We start from the raw sequence: 16,281 nt of genomic DNA, 5'->3' as shown, positions 1-16,281 counted from the left end.
AAATACCCCACCCCTCCTTGCTCCCTCCCTCAGTGCATAACTGGGAACGGACCATCTCCGGTCCTACAGCAGAAGTGCCCACATTCACCAGTACATTTAGTCGCACATGTGGTGAGAAGTCTATTAGGAAGATACCAATAAACTAAAAGGAATTAAAGGGGTACTCCGGTGGAAAACCTCTTCTTCTTCTTTTTTTTTTTTTTCTTTTTTTATCAACTGGTTCCAGAAAGTTAAACAGACTTGTAAATTACATCTATTAAAAAATCTTAATCCTTCCAGTACTTATTAGCTGCTGAATACTACAGAGGAAATCCTTAACTTTTTTGAACACAGAGCTCTCTGCTGACATCATGACCACAGTGCTCTCTGCTGACACCTCTGTCCATTTTAAGAACTGTCCAGAGTAGGAGAAAATCCCCATAGAAAACATATGCTGCTCTGGACAGTTCCTAAATGCCTCCAGTTTTTCTCTCACACAGTTTGATAAATCTTGGCCATGATATTATTATATCACTGCAATTTATCCAATGAGGTCACCGATACCCATGTATATTTATATCTGCACTTGTGTACTTATAATGGCTTGATAATTGCTGTGCGAGACACCCGAAACGTAGCTGCTTCTGCACTAGATTAATAAAATCACACATTAATTCATCTGAAAGAGTGCTGCTGAATTTTTAATTTGCTGTATATTGGAGAACCTCTAACCTGGGCTCTGCAGCCTGCACTCGGACGGATTCATCTTTAATGCTTTTTGGAGTGCTACTTTCCTTTTGTATCTATCTATATGTCTATCTATTGCCATCAATTTGGGGCTCATGTATCTCTTGTTTTTTGGGGGTTGGTCCTGTCTGCAGACCCATGGCGGGACCCATGGCTAATGATGGACATCACAGATAAGGGTGATGTCCGGCATTAACCTTTTAGACAGGCATCAATGTCTTATTGACAGGAGCGTTGTATTAAGCAGGCATAGTTGCTGAGCTTGCTCCGTATACAGCTGACACGTTCATACTGTATGTTTAACCCCTAGATTTTGCGGCCAAAAGCTACTATGGTGTCTACACACCAGTATGGTGCCCCCCTCTTTTACACCTGTGATTCTTTCAGTCTTATTGTATCACAGTTTTGCAATGATATGAATAAGGTACCCAGGCTTCTTTAATGTTACAAATATTAACTTTTTATTAATTAAAACCTGGTTTAAGTCAAAATCTTTTTAATAGGCAAACACCTTGATATGGGTGAAAGAAATGAAACCTTTTCAAATCTGAGAAAGAATGTACAGCTGCCAATGTCTCCTATCAATATCCCTTCCAAATTATGTCTGGATGATCCTGAAGCCATGTAAGTGTTAATGATGTTCTTTCCGCCCCCAATGTTTTTTGGGTAGATATAATTACTATTATAAACATATATGCGTATTTATTGTATACAAAGAAATCAGTATAAACTCATACCATTATAAAATTCAGGGCATTTATATACATTACTAGCTGAGTATCCGGCGTTGCCCGGTTTTTCCTTCCTCATCCTTGTTGGGAGGAAGCTTTTCACTTCAAATCCCATCCACATATATTGTCATATTCCATCCCCATATCTAGTCCTCCTATCCCCGTCCTCCTATCCCCGTCCTCCTATCCCCGTCCTCCTATCCCCGTCCTCCTATCCCCGTCCTCCTATCCCCGTCCTCCTTACCCCCGTCCTCCTCCCCCCCCCCGTCCTCCTTCCCCCTTCCTCCTTACCCCGTCCTCCTATCCCCACCTCCTATCCCGACCTGTAATATGTGTACCAGGTATTGAAATATCTCCAGCTGTACGGAAGTTATATGGGAACATACATTTCCCATTGATTTGCATGGGACTTTAAACAAAAACTCCGACCCTCACAAATGGGGGTAGTTAAGGGTTAAATTAACTATCCTATATTTTAAGTCTATATTTTAAGTGGACATAGAAGTAACATGTGACCAAGTATTATCGAAATATCTCCAGCCGTTTGGAAGTTATGCAGTAACATATTTCCCATAGACTTGTATAGAACTTTAAACATAAACCCCGCCCCTGACAAATGGGGGTGAGTAAGGGTTAAATCACCTATCCTATGTTTGTTGTTGACATATAAGTAACGTATGCCAAATTTCATGTCAATGCCGTTTGGAAGTTTTTGTGGAACACACACGTTGAGTTTTATATATAGCTATGGATACAACTTAATAAAATGGGAATGGTTGGTGATACTAACTTCCTGTTTATGGCACATTAGTATATGTAAGGGGGGGAAACTTTTCAAGATGGGTGGTGACCATGGCGGCCATTTTGAAGTCGACAATTTTGAATCCAACTTTAGTTTTTTCAATAGGAAGAGGGTCATCAAACTTATTGGGAATTTCACAAGAAAAACAATTATGTGCTTGGTTTTAACGCAACTTTATTCTTTAATGAGTTATTTACAAGTTTCTCTTTGTTTACAGCCATTGACATGTCGTCGAGGTTAACACGTTAGAAGCGGATAGAAATTGTGTTGGTCTGGTAAACGCAGTAACCGGGTCATTGCAGCAGATTTCAATGCAAGACACCCTACGAGACCACCCATCTCCCATGCTACAGTTAGCAAACTGCTTGCTAAGTTTCGTGAAACTGTTTCAGTGTTGGATTTGCCAAAATGTGGACGCATGAAATCTGTCACTAATGAAGAAACATCAGTGGCTGTCCTAGCTTCATCCAGCAAGAGCCCACAGCGTAGTACTCGTCGCATGTCACTGGAGAGTGGCATTAGTTGAACATCCCTTCGGCGGATATTAGCTACTCACAAATGGCACACTTACAAACTCCAGCTACTGCAGCATCTCAACGAGGATGACCCAGATCGACGCACTGAATTTCCAGAATGGGCAAAACAAAAATTAGAACAGGACCCTCAGTTTACGCAGAAGATTTTGTTCAGTGATGAGGCTAACTTTTATGTGAATGGGGAAGTTAACAAACAAAACCACCGCTATTGGTCTGACACTAACCCACATTGGATAGATCCCTCCAAGACTGTTGGAACCCAAAAATTGATGGTATGGTATGGTATATGGGGTACAAACATAGTGGGGCCATTCTTCATCAATGGAAACCTCATGGCCACTGGCTATGCGAAATTGCTACATGATGATGTGTTTCCCTCTTTATGCACTGAAGCTGGCACCTTCCCTGAGATTTTCCAGCAAGATGGTGCACCACCACATTATGGGTGTCAGGTCCGAGCATTCCTAGATGAACAGTTTCTTGGAAAGTGGATTGGTCGTCATGGGCCAGGTGAATGGCCCTCAAGGTCTCCCGATCTGATCCCCTTAGACTTTTGTCTTTGGGGTCATCTGAAGGCAATTGTCTACGCTGTGAAGATACGAGATGTGCAGCACCTGAAACTACGGATACTGGAAGCCTGTGCTAGAATTTCTCCTGCAGTGTTGCTATCAGTGTGTGAAGAGTGGGAGAAGAGGGTTGCATTGACAATCCAACACAACGGGCAGCACATTGAACTCATTTTATAAGTGGGCAGAAACTTGTAAATAACTCATGAAAGAATAAAGTTACGTTAAAACCAAGCACATCATTGTTTTTCTTGTGAAATTCCCAATAAGTTTGGTGTGTCACACGACCCTCTTCCCATTTAAAAAAACAAAAGTTGGATTCAAAATGGCCGACTTTAAAATGGGCACCATGGTCACCACCCATCTTGAAAAGTTTTCCCCCCTCACATATACTAATGTGCCACAAACAGGAAGGTAATATCACCAACCATTCCCATTTTATTAAGGTGTATCCATATATATGGCCCACCCTGTAGAACAACCTTTATTGTTCCATGTTAAAAATCAAACAATGATCACCTGAGATGTTTACAGATATACAGAAAAAACTGACAGAGTTACGCAATTAGTAAATGTCAGTACATATTGCACAATAGGGGTAGCTACTAATCTCCAAAGCAAAACATTAAAAGGTTGTAGGATAGTAACATAGTTCATAAGGTCGAAAAAAAGAGTCCATCAAGTACAACCTATAACCCTAATGAGTCCCTATTGAGTTGATAAAGATCTAGAAAAATGCATCCAGACCCCTTTTAAATACTTTTACAGAGTTCACCGTGACCAATTCCTCAGGCAGAGAATTCCACAGACTCAATGCTCTACAGTAAAGAACCCCTGTTTGTGCTGGTGTAGAAACCTTCTTTCCTCTAGACTTAGAGGATGCCCCCTTGTTATAGATACAGTCCTGGGTATAAATAGATCATGGGAGAGATCTCTGTAAGGTTCCCTGATATATTTATACATAGTTATTAGGTCTCCCCTAAGCCTTTTTCTAAACTAAATAACTCTAATTCTGAAATTTTTTCTTGGTACTGTAGACCTCCCATTTCCTGTATTACTCTGGTTGCCCGTCTTTGAACCCTCTCCATCTGCATTATATCTTTCTTGTACACTGGTGCCCAGTACTGTACACAGTATTCTATGTGTGGTCTGACTAGTGATTTGTACAGTGGTAGAATTATTTCCTTGTCGTGGGCATCTATACCCCTATTGATGCACCCCATGATTTTATTTGCCTTTGCAGCAGCTGCCTGACACTGGTCACTACAGCTAAATTTACTATTAACTAAGACTCCCAAGTCCTTTTCCACGTCAGTTGTCCCAAGTGTGTTCCCATTTAATACATAATCCCAGCCCGTATTTTTCTTCCCCATGTGCATTACCTTACATTTATCAGTGTTGAACCTCATCGGCCACTTCCCAGCCCAAACCTCCAACCTATCCAGATCCCTTTGTAACAGTGCACTGTCCTCTGTAGTGTTTACCTCTTTACAGAGTTTAGTATCTTCTGCAAAGATTGCTACTTTACTATTCAACCCCTCTACAAGGTCTTTAATGAATATATTAAATAGAACAGGACCCATGACTGACCCCTGTGGTACCCCACTAGTAAGTCACCCAATCAGAATAAGTACCATTAATAACCACCCTCTGTTTCCTATCACTGAGCCAGTTACTTACCCACTTGCACACATATTCCCACAGTCCAAGCATTCTTATTTTATGCACCAACCTTTTATGTGGCACCGTATCAAATGCTTAGGAAAAATCCAAATGTACGACATCCAGCGATTACCCCAAGTCCAGTCTGGAGTTCACCTCCTCATAAAAGCTGATCAGGTTAGTTTGACAGGACAGTTTCCTCATAAAGCCATTCTGATATGGAGTCATACTTTTTTTTTTTTTTATCAAGATACTCCAAAATAGCGGCCCTTAGGGTGCATCCACACCACGTTTTGTACATACGGGTGCCGGATTCGGCGGGGGGAGGGGCAAACCGGGCGCTACCGTACCCCGGCCGGATCAGCCCGTGACAGCATTTAATTTAATGACCCAACCGGAGTCAAACGGTGACTCAGATCGGCTCAGTTTTGACCCGTATGCAGTTTTGGACCGGACCTAAAACCGTAGTAAACTACGGTTTTAGGTCTGGTCAGTAAACCGAATATGGGTCAGAACTGAGCCGACCGGAGTCACCGTTTGACTCGGGTCGGGTCATTAAAGTAAATGCAGTCACGGGCTGATTCGGCCGGGGTACGGGAGCGCCCGGTTTGCCCCTCCCCCCGCCGGATCCAGCACCCGTATGTACAAAACGTGGTGTGAATGCACCCTTAGAAAACCCTCAAACAATTAACATACAAAGGAGGTTAAAGGATGTATTGCACAATTGTGTTCAAATTGTGTTCAAAAGGTAAAGATATAACAAACGTTATCTACTCCCCCTGTGAGTTAAAGGGTAATAGTAATCAAATTTAATATACCACCCTTTGATATCTATTCATATAAAGTGACTTGTTCCAGAAATTGCTACACACCCCTATCAAGTAGTAATCAAATCCAATGTTGCCATCCTCAGTTGTTAACACATTAAAAGTGACTAGTGCCAGGATATGTAACTCCTCTATATTATACACTACGTACTGGACCCCGAGCTCGCTTTCGCTCCTTCCTCTGGTGGCTACTGTTATTGTGTGTATTTCTTATATAGGGGGGAGAACGGCATCTGACTTCCGGAATGCCAGATGTATTTCCCTTCGCTCCATTCCTAAAAGCAGCCCATGCTTACCATGACTGCCTGTAATCCCGCCACCCTCTCATCATGTCACCCTGGCAGCGCACAGCCACGTGATCTAATTACGTGAAGCGCATTTCATCGGTCCATAGATACAGAAGTAGGTGATGCCGGCCAGAGAAGACAGCGCGTATGCGCACAACGGAGACAGGTAAAATAGAGATTACCGTATTTATCGGCGTATAACACGCAAATTTAGGCTAACATTTCTAGCCTAAAGTCTATCTGCGTGTTATACGCCGATAAGCCGCTGCAGTTCGATGATTGAAAGCGGGCGCTTTAAATCAATGAACTGCAGCGGCTTTTGCAGGTGCAGAGACCTGCCATCGCTGCCGGCTTCTCTGCCCCTGCCTGTCTTGGGGTCTAGAGCCCTGCTGCCGCCGCTTCTCTCCCCCTGGCTATTGGTGCCGCTGCCCCATTGCCGGCGCCGATAGCCAGGGGGAGAGAAGGGGGCAGCGGCACCCATTGCCAGCACCGCTGCCCAGTTGCCTCCCCCATCCCCGGTTGTATAATTACCTGTTGCCGGGGTCGGGTCCGCCCTGCTTCTGGCCTCCGGTGTGGCGTCCCCTGCGTCGTTGCTATGCGCTGTGAGACGCAATGATGAGTGACGTCACTCGTCATTGCGCCGGGCTGTGCAGCGCATAGCAACGACGCAGGGGACGCCACACCGGGGACCAGAAGCAGCGCCACACTGATAGCCAGGGGGAGAGAAGGGGCAGGGGGAGAGAAGCGGCGGCAGCAGGGCTCTAAACCCCAGGAAAGGCACGGGGAGAGAAGCGGGCAGCGACTGCCTCTATCCCCCCGGCCTTTCCTGGGGGCTTCTGCGGGGTCAGAAACAGTGTATCGGGGTATGCACACACACACACGCACCCTCATTTTACCAAGGATATTTGGGTAAAAAACTTTTTTTACCCAAATAACCTTGGTAAAATGAGGGTGCTTGGTATACCCCGATAAATACGGTATGTAAACTATCATATTATTGCACTATATTTATATATATTAGCCCACTAAAATACTACATGTGAAAAGCTTTTATACCAAGTGCAATAGATCAATGTGATAATATGGCCACAAAGCCTGCAATAGAACAATTACATGTATGTGAAAAATCCCAATGACATTACGTGAATAGTACTCTACTACAAGTGTAAAATCACATAATAGCATAAATTATATATGAAGAAAAAATTATTCATTTTGAAATTACAAAACATATAAAATGAAATAAAAAAAACAATTGTTTAAACCCCTTAAGGACATAGCCCATTTTGACCTTAAAGGGGTACTCTGCCCCTAGACGTCTCTTCCCTTATCCAAAGGATAGGGGATAAGATGTCTGATCGTGGGGGTCCCGCTGCTAAGGACCCCCGGGATCTCTGCTGCAGCACCCCGCTGTCATTACTGCACAGAGCAAACTCACTCCTTGCATAATGACGGGTGATACGTAATGACTCGCTCCGTGCGTAATGAGAGGCCCGAACATTGTGATATCGCAGCCCGCCCCCTCAATACAAGTCTATGGGAGGGGGCGTGGCGGTGGTAGACTTGCCTTAAGGGGGCGGGCTGTGACATCACGATGGCTCGGAGCAGTGATGTCACGATGCTCCGGCCCCTGTATCGGCCGCTATGACGCACGGAACGAGTTTGCTATGTGCAGTAAAGACAGGGGGTGCTGTAGCTGAGATCCCGGGGGTCCCCAACAGCAGGACCCCCTCGATCAGACATCGTATCCACTATCCTTTGGATAGGGGATAAGATGTTTAGGGGCGGAGTACCCCTTTAACCCCTTAAGGACCAGGCCATTTTACACCTTAGGACCAGAGCGTTTTTTGCACATCTGACCACTGTCACTTTAAACATTAATAACTCTGGAATGCTTTTAGTTATCATTCCGAGACTGTTTTTTCGTGACATGTTCTACTTTAACATAGTGGTAAAACTTATGGTAACTTGCATCCTTTCTTGGTGAAAAATCCCAAAATTTGATGAAAAATTTGATGAAAAAAAAGGCGTACTACGGTGAAAACCTTTTATTTTTATTTGTTTATTTTTAACCCCTTCCCGCTATTGGACGTATGCATACGTCCAGGCGAATTACACGTTCGCGCAAATGGACGTATGCATACGTCCAAGCGATCTCCTGCTCTGCCGCGGGCAGCGCAGGAGATCGCGGGTGGGACTCAGCTGTCAATCACAGCCGGAGTCCCACCGCAGCTGCCGGTCCCGGCAGCATTAACCCCATAGATGCCGTGATCAGTCTGATCACGGCATCTATGGTGTTTGCAGGGGGAGCGCTCTCCCCCTGCCCATCAATCGCGGCGCCGCGATAAAATAAGGGGGATCGGGGGTGTCCAAGACACCCTCGATCCCCCTTGAAGAGATAGGAGTGAGGTGGCAGGATTGCCACCCCTCCTATCCCTGCTATTGATCGGCGGAGCGGCCGACCAATAGCAGACTGGGGGCGGGGGGGTTAAAGTTCGGTTCCCCGCGCTATGCCCGCCCATCGGTGTCCGGGCACAGCGGGGGGAACCGTGTAGTAGCGGCGGCGGCGATCACTTACCCGGCGGCGGCGGCGGCTGTGATCACGGCGGCGGTGGAGGTAAGTATGACGCCGCGTGTCCAGAGTCTGTTGCCTAGCAACATCTGCAGGGCGACAGTTTAGAGAGTGGTCTCTAAACTGTCGCCCTCCAGATGTTGCAAAACTACAACTCCCACCATGCCTTGACAGCTGTTTGCTGTGTTGGCATGCTGGGAGTTGTAGTTTTGCAAGATTTAGAGGGGTTCAGGCTAGAGATCACTGACAGTGGTCTCTAAACTGTAGCCCTCCAGATATTACAAAACTACAACTCCCAGCATGCTCAGACAGCAGTTTGCTGTCTTAGCATGCTGAGATTTGTAGTTTTGCAACATCTGGAGGGCCACAGTTTAGAGACCACTGTCAGTGATCTCCAGCCTGAACCCCTCTAAATCTTGCAAAACTACAACTCCCAGCATTCAGGAACAGCAAATGGCTGTCTCGGCATGCTGGGAGTTGTACTTGCGTGCATCCAGCTGTTGCATAACTACATCTCCCAGCATTCTCTTTGGCAATCAGTACATGCTGAGAGTTGTAGTTCTGCAACAGCTGGAGGCACACTGGTTGGGAAATACCGAGTTAGGTAATAGGTTCTATTACCTAACTCAGTATTTTCCAACCAGTGTGCCTCCAGCTGTTGCAAAACTACAACTCCCAGCATGCACGTTCTGTCAGTGCATTCTGGGAGTTGTAGTTTTGCCCCCCCCCCCCCTCCCATGTGAATGTACAGGTTACATTCACACTGGCGGCGGATTACAGTGAATTCCCTGCTTCAGGTTTGAGCTGCAGCAGCCGCAGCTCAAACTCCTAGCGGGAGACTCAGTGTAATCCGCCGTCAGTGTGAATGTAACCTAAAAACACTACACTACGCTAACACAAAATAAAGAGTAAAACACTACATATACACACGTACACTGCCCCCCCCCCACCACCACCCCTTCCCCCCCAATAAAAATGAAAAACGTATCCTACAGCAGTGTTTCCAAAACGGAGCCTCCAGCTGTTGCAAAACAAAAACTCCCAGCATTTCCGGACAGCCATTGACTGTCCAAGCATGCTGGGAGTTTAGCAACAGCTGGAGGCACCCTGTTTGAGAATCACTGGTGTAAAATACCCCTATGTCCACCCCTATGCAAATCCCTAATTTAGGCCTCAAATGCGCATGGCGCTCTCACTTTGGAGCCCTGGCGTATTTCAAGGCAACAGTTTAGGGCCACATATGGGGTATCGCCGTACTCGGGAGAAATTGCCTAACAAATTTTGGGGGGCTTTTTCTCCTTTTACCTTTTATGAAAAGGTAAAGTTGGGGTCTACACCAGCATGTTAGTGTAAAAAAAAAAACATTTTTGTACACTAACATACTGGTGTTGCCCCATACTTTCAAATTTCACAAGCGGTAAAAGAAAAAAAGCCTCCAAAATTTGTAACGCAATTTCTCCTGAGTACGGAGATACCCCATATGTGGGCGCAAAGTGCTCTGCGGGCGCACAACAAGGCTCAGAAGGGAGAGTGCACCATGTAAATTTGAGGTCTAAATTGGTGATTTGCACAGGGGTGGCTGATTTTACAGCGGTTCTGACATAAGTGCAAAACAATAAATACCCACATATGACCCCATTTTGGAAACTACACCCCTCACGGAATGTAACAAGGGGTACAGTGAGCATTTACGCCCCACAGGTGTCTGACAGATCTTTGAAACAGGGGTCTGTGAAAATGAAAAATAAAATTTTTAATTTACACAGCCCACTGTTCCAAAGATCCGTCAAATGCCAGTGGGGTGTAAATTCTCCCTGCACCCCTTATTACCTTCCGTGAGGTATGGGGTCACATGTGGGGTCACATGTGGGGGGTCCACTGTTCTGGCACCACGGGGGGCTTTGGAAATGCACATGGCCAAATTCTCTCTCCAAAAGCTCAATGATGCTCCTTCTCTTCTGAGCATTGTAGTTTGCCCCCAGTGCACTTCACGTCCACTTATTGGGTATTTCCATACTCTGAAGAGATGGGGTTACAAATTTTGGGGGGTATTTTCTGCTATTATCCCTTGTAAAAATGTAAAATTTGGGGGAAAACAAGCATTTTAGTGTAAAAAAAATATTTTTTTTTTTACATATGCAAAAGTCGTGAAACACCTGTGGGGTATTAAGGTTCACTTTACCCCTTGTTACGTTCCCCAAGGGGTCTAGTTTCCAAAATGGTATGCCATGTGTTTTTATTTTTCTGTCCTGGCACCATAGGTGCTTCCTAAATGCGGCATGCCCCCAGAGCAAAATTTGCTTCCAAAAAGCCAAATGTGACTCCTTCTCTTCTGAGACCTGTAGTGCGCCAGCAGAGCACTTTTCATCCCCATATTGGGTGTCTTCTGAATCGGGAGAAATTGGGCTTCAAATGTTGGGGGGTATTTTCTGCTATTACCTTTTTTAAAAATGTTAAATTTTTGCTAAACCAAGCATTTTTGGTAAAAAAAAAATTATTTTTTTTACATATGCAAAAGTCGTGAAACACCTGTGGGGTATTAAGGTTCACTTTATCCCTTGTTACTTTCCTCAAGGAGTCTAGTTTCCAAAATGGCATGCCATGTCGTTTTTTTTTTGCTGTCCTGGCACCATAGGGGCTTCCTAAATGCGACATGCCCCCGGAGCAAAATTTGCTCTCAAAAAGCCAAATATGACTCCTTCTCTTCTGAGCATTGTAGTTCGCCCGTAATGCACTTCAGGTCAACTTATGGGGTACCTCCATACTCAGAAGAGATGGGGTTACAAATTTTGGGGGGTATTTTCTGCTATTAACCCTTGCAAAAATGTGAAATTTGGGGGGAAACACACATTTTAGTGAAAATTTTTTTTTTTTTTTTTACATATGCAAAAGTCATGAAACACCTGTGGGGTATTAAGGCTCACTTAATTCCTTTTTACTTTCCTCAAGGGGTCTAGTTTCCAAAATGGTATGCCATGTTTTTTTTATTTGCTGTTTTGGCACCATAGGGGCTTCCTAAATGCAACATGCCCCCAAAAAACCATTTCAGAAAAACGTACTCTCCAAAATCCCCTTGTTGCTCCTTCGCTTCTGAGCCCTCTACTGCGCCCGCCGAACAATTTACATAGACATATGAGGTATGTGCTTACTCGAGAGAAATTGGGCTACAAATTCAAGTATAAATTTTATCCTTTTACCCCTTGTAAAAATTCAAAAATTGGGTCTACAAGAACATGCAAGTGTAAAAAATGAAGATTTTGAATTTTCTCCTTCACTTTGCTGCTTTTCCTGTGAAACACCTAAAGGGTTAAAACACTTACTGAATGTCATTTTGAATACTTTGGGGGGTGCAGTTTTTGTAATGGGGTCATTTATGGGGTATTTCTAATATGAAGACCCTTCAAATCCACTTCAAACCTGAACTGGTCCATGAAAAATAGCGAGTTTGAAAATTTTGTGAAAAATTGTAAAATTGCTGCTGAACTTTGAAGCCCTCTGGTGTCTTCCAAAAGTAAAAACATGTCAATTTTATGATGAAAATATAAAGTAGACATATTGTATATGTGAATCCAAAAAAAATAATATTTGGAATATCCATTTTCCTTACAAACAGAGAGCTTCAAAGCTAGAAAAATGCAAAATTTTCAATTTTTTCATCAAATTTTGGGATTTTTCACCAAGAAAGGATGCAAGTTACCACAAAAATTTACCACTATGTTAAAGTAGAATATGTCACGAAAAAACAATCTCGGAATCAGATTGATAAGTAAAAGCATTCCAGAATTATTAATGTTTAAAGTGACAGTGGTCAGATGTGCAAAAAAGGGCTGCGTCCTAGAGGTGAAAATGGGCTGTGTCCTTAAGGGGTTAATCAACTGGTGCCAGAAAGTTAAACAGATTTGTAAATTACTTCTACCGTATATCCCGGCGTATAAGACTACTTTTTAACCCCGAATTTTCTTATGAAAAGTCGGGGGTCGTCTTATACGCCGGGTATTAGGGTCCGGCATAGGAATACTTATGATTATCTGCCCGCCCGGCTCCTGTGTGCGGCTGCAGGCAGGGGCCGGCCAGAGCATGTACAAACTAATAACTGTATACTTAAAAACCAGGGTGCCTCCAGCTGTTGTGAAACTACAACTCCCAGCATGCCCGGACCGGCAAAGGCTGTCCAGGCATGCTGGTAGTTGTAGTTTCACAACAGCTGGAGGCACCCTGGTTTTTAGTATACATGAATTAGTTTTTACATGCTCTGGCCGGCCCCCTCCTGCAGCCGCACACAGGAGCCGGCCCGGGCAGATAATCATAAGTATTCCTATGCCGGACATCCCTGTGTCCCGAAAAATCTTTTCGGGACATAAGGATGTCCGCGGGTCACTAACCATTCCCCGACCGCCGCGCATCCTCCTGGGGTCTTTCTCCGGTCCTTCTGCGCTTCTCCACCTCTCAATGGTTGTACGCACGGGATGTCAGTGACGGGGCCTGGTGATTGACTGGCGGCGCGTCATCTACAGTGTTCCGATCACCGCTCCTCCGATCCGGGACTGCTGCTATGGTCCATAGGCCATAGCAGTAGATTGTGACCCCTGGGCCGGAGGAGCGGTGACCGGAACACTGTGGGGGGCAGTACACAGACATACAGCCTCCAGCCATACACTCTATATGGCTGGAAGTTGTAGGTCTGTGGGGGGAGCTGCCTACTAATGTGGGGGAGGGAGCTGCCTACTAATGTGGGGGAGGGAGCTGCCTACTAATGTGGGGGAGGGAGCTGCCTACTAATGTGGGTGAGGGAGCTGCCTACTAATGTGGGGGAGGGAGCTGCCTACTGATGTGGGGGAGGGAGCTGCCGACCTAATGTGGGGGAGCTGCCTACTATTGTGGGGGAACTACAAGGTACTGTACATCGCGGTAGGAGGGGTAGTCTTATACGGCAAGTATATCCTAAGCTCTATATTTTAACTGTAAAAGTTGGGGGTCGTCTTATACGCCCAGTCATCTTATACACCAGTATTTAAAAAATCTTAATCCTTCCTGTACTTTTTAGCTGCTGAATACTACAGTGGAAATTCTTTTCAGTTTGAAACACAAAGCTGTCTGCTGTCATCATGAGCACAGTGCTCTCTGCTGACATCTGTCCATTTTAGAAACTGTCCAGAATAAAAGGAAATCCCCATAGCAAACATATGCTGTTCTGGACAGTTCCTAAAATGGACAGAGATGTCAGCAGAGAGCACTGTGCTCATGATGTCACCAGACAGCTCTGTGTTTCAAAAAGAAAAGAATTTCCGCTGTAGTATTCAGCAGCTAATAAGTACAGGAAGGATTAAGATTTTTTTATAGAAATAATTTACAAATCTGTTTAACTTTCTGGCACCAGTTGAGTTAAAAAAAAAAAAAAAAAAAAATTTCACCGGAGTACCCCTTTAACCCCTTAAAGGGGTATTCCAGGCCAAAACTTGTTTTTTATATATCAACTGGCTCCGGAAAGTTTAACAGATTTGTAAATTACTTCTATTAAAAAATCTTAATCCTTCCAATAGTTATTAGCTACTGAAGTTGAGTTGTTGTTTTCTGTCTAACTGCTCTCTGATGACTCACGTCCTGGGAGCTGTGCAGTTCCTATGGGGATATTCTCCCATCATGCACAGCTCCTGGGACGTGACATCATCATTGAGCAGTTAGACAGAAAACTTCAGAAGCTAATAACTATTGGAAGGATTAAGATTTTTTAATAGAAGTAATTTACAAATCTGTTTATCTTTCCGGAGCTAGTTGATAGATATATATATATATATATAAAGTCCCAAAATAATGCAGCACTACTTATCCAATCCAGCAAACAATGGTAGTGCCAGCGTCCAAAAAAAAGACTTGATCAAGGTCCTCCATAGACAAAAACCAAAAACAGGCGCAGCACTCTCAAAAAAATGGGTGATTTAATATCTCATGTCAGCATTACAACGTTTCAACTCCTCCTGGAGCCATTTTCAAGCATAGTGATATACAAACACCACAGGGCTTTTATGCCCCAAACAATTAATTAGTGCAAAGCAATTCATAAAGTGCCAATCAAATAAATATAATATAAAAATATAAACAGTGCATTATATAATTATATAGCACATAGTGCATCAGTGTAAATGAAGTGCTATAGTGCATACAGTGCATAAAAATATACAAAAAGTTAAAATACAGCTTGAAAATACATATCAAGATATGATTGCATATAATCTTGCAATCATAAACACCTGTGTACATAATGAACATCATAAAATAGTACATACTGCATGGTACGGAGGAAACATCCACCTGCTCCTACAATGGCGCCGCGAGCGTGGGCTCCTAGCTACTGCGTCTGCGCAGACAGACTGTGAGTACTTCCGCATACACACTCGCGGTCATGTGACTCACACGCTCACGTGATCCGCTACCACGGCAACGGCCACCGCTATCTGCGAGGCAGTATACAGAGGCAGCCGGAGCACGATCGCAAGCGACAATCCAGACCGCGAGATGTGCATGTATAGAAATGAAGGAAACAAGAACACAGGTATCAGCAAAGAAGAAGGTACAAACAGGACCGTGGATTCAGATGCCAAAACAAGGGGGTTACACAGCGCATAACAGAATAGAAGAAGATTAAGAGCAAAAAGCATGAAAGAACAATTAATAAAAAGAAAAAATGATAATGAAAATAAAAAATGAATAAAAAAATAAATAAAAAAAAAAAATATATAATCCATAAAGCATTGTTTCTTTTTTGTTTCTTTTTTACAATAGTGTTTTCACTGTTTTTATAGAATCTTAGTAGGGTTACACCTTGTTGGGCCAGGGATAGATAACTGACTTAACCCCTAATAGGGCCGAGGAGTCATCCATCAAAGGGGGGACGCCTGTGTTCAGGACCGTCAAGCCCTCACCCCACTGGATTCACCCCACCTGGGCTATATTCAAGGGCGCCCGCTTATCCAGCAGCGCTGAACCCTAGGCATACTGCCTAATTTACTTCCAAATAAAAAAAACAAAAGATAAATAATAAAAAAATAATAAAAATGAATAAATAAAAAATATACAAAACAATATAAAAAAATGAAAAAATATAAAAACAGAAATGGAAAAAATAGAAATTTTTGGAAGATACCCAGAAAGATGTACTATGCGCATATATACTCCACATGATGGAATCCACCAACCACGGTCCAATCAGTACCACAACAGTGCTCAATCTGTGTAACTTTATTTAATTCATATAATAGTAATGATACAAAATATATAATTTAAAGATATTGTAGAAATTTATCATAGTTCACATATGTTGGAGTAGGTGATGTCTCCTCCGGCGGTTGAAGAAATCTAAAAATAAAAATAAAAAAACATTGTTAGAATCGTGACATTATATTTGTATATCACATTACATATGCATAGAGGAGGTAAGTATAACGATGGATAAATGGAATTCAGGGGCTATTTATAGGCCACCTCTGTTTGTAAGTTTTCTACATAATATTGAAATCCGCATTAAGGCCATAGGGACGTAATGTTTTAAGTTTATGTATCCACCATAATTCACGT

At 43.6% G+C, this 16,281-nt stretch overlaps 1 protein-coding gene across 10 annotated transcripts in view; it reads left to right on the top strand.

Moving 5' to 3' along the window:
• C4H12orf40 (chromosome 4 C12orf40 homolog) overlaps nt 1–16,281 on the top strand; it is a 160,016-nt gene that overhangs the window by 57,427 nt on the left and 86,308 nt on the right. For all 10 annotated transcript variants that reach the window (XM_056573666.1, XM_056573667.1, XM_056573658.1 and 7 more), the window contains one exon: nt 1,230–1,350. In XM_056573666.1, coding sequence (XP_056429641.1) covers nt 1,230–1,350 — 121 coding nt within the window. The remainder of the gene's footprint in view (nt 1–1,229; nt 1,351–16,281) is intronic.

This window comes from Hyla sarda, chromosome 4 (assembly GCF_029499605.1).
Source record: "Hyla sarda isolate aHylSar1 chromosome 4, aHylSar1.hap1, whole genome shotgun sequence".
Lineage (NCBI taxonomy): Eukaryota > Metazoa > Chordata > Amphibia > Anura > Hylidae > Hyla > Hyla sarda.
This window is presented reverse-complemented; position numbering and strand designations above follow the sequence as displayed.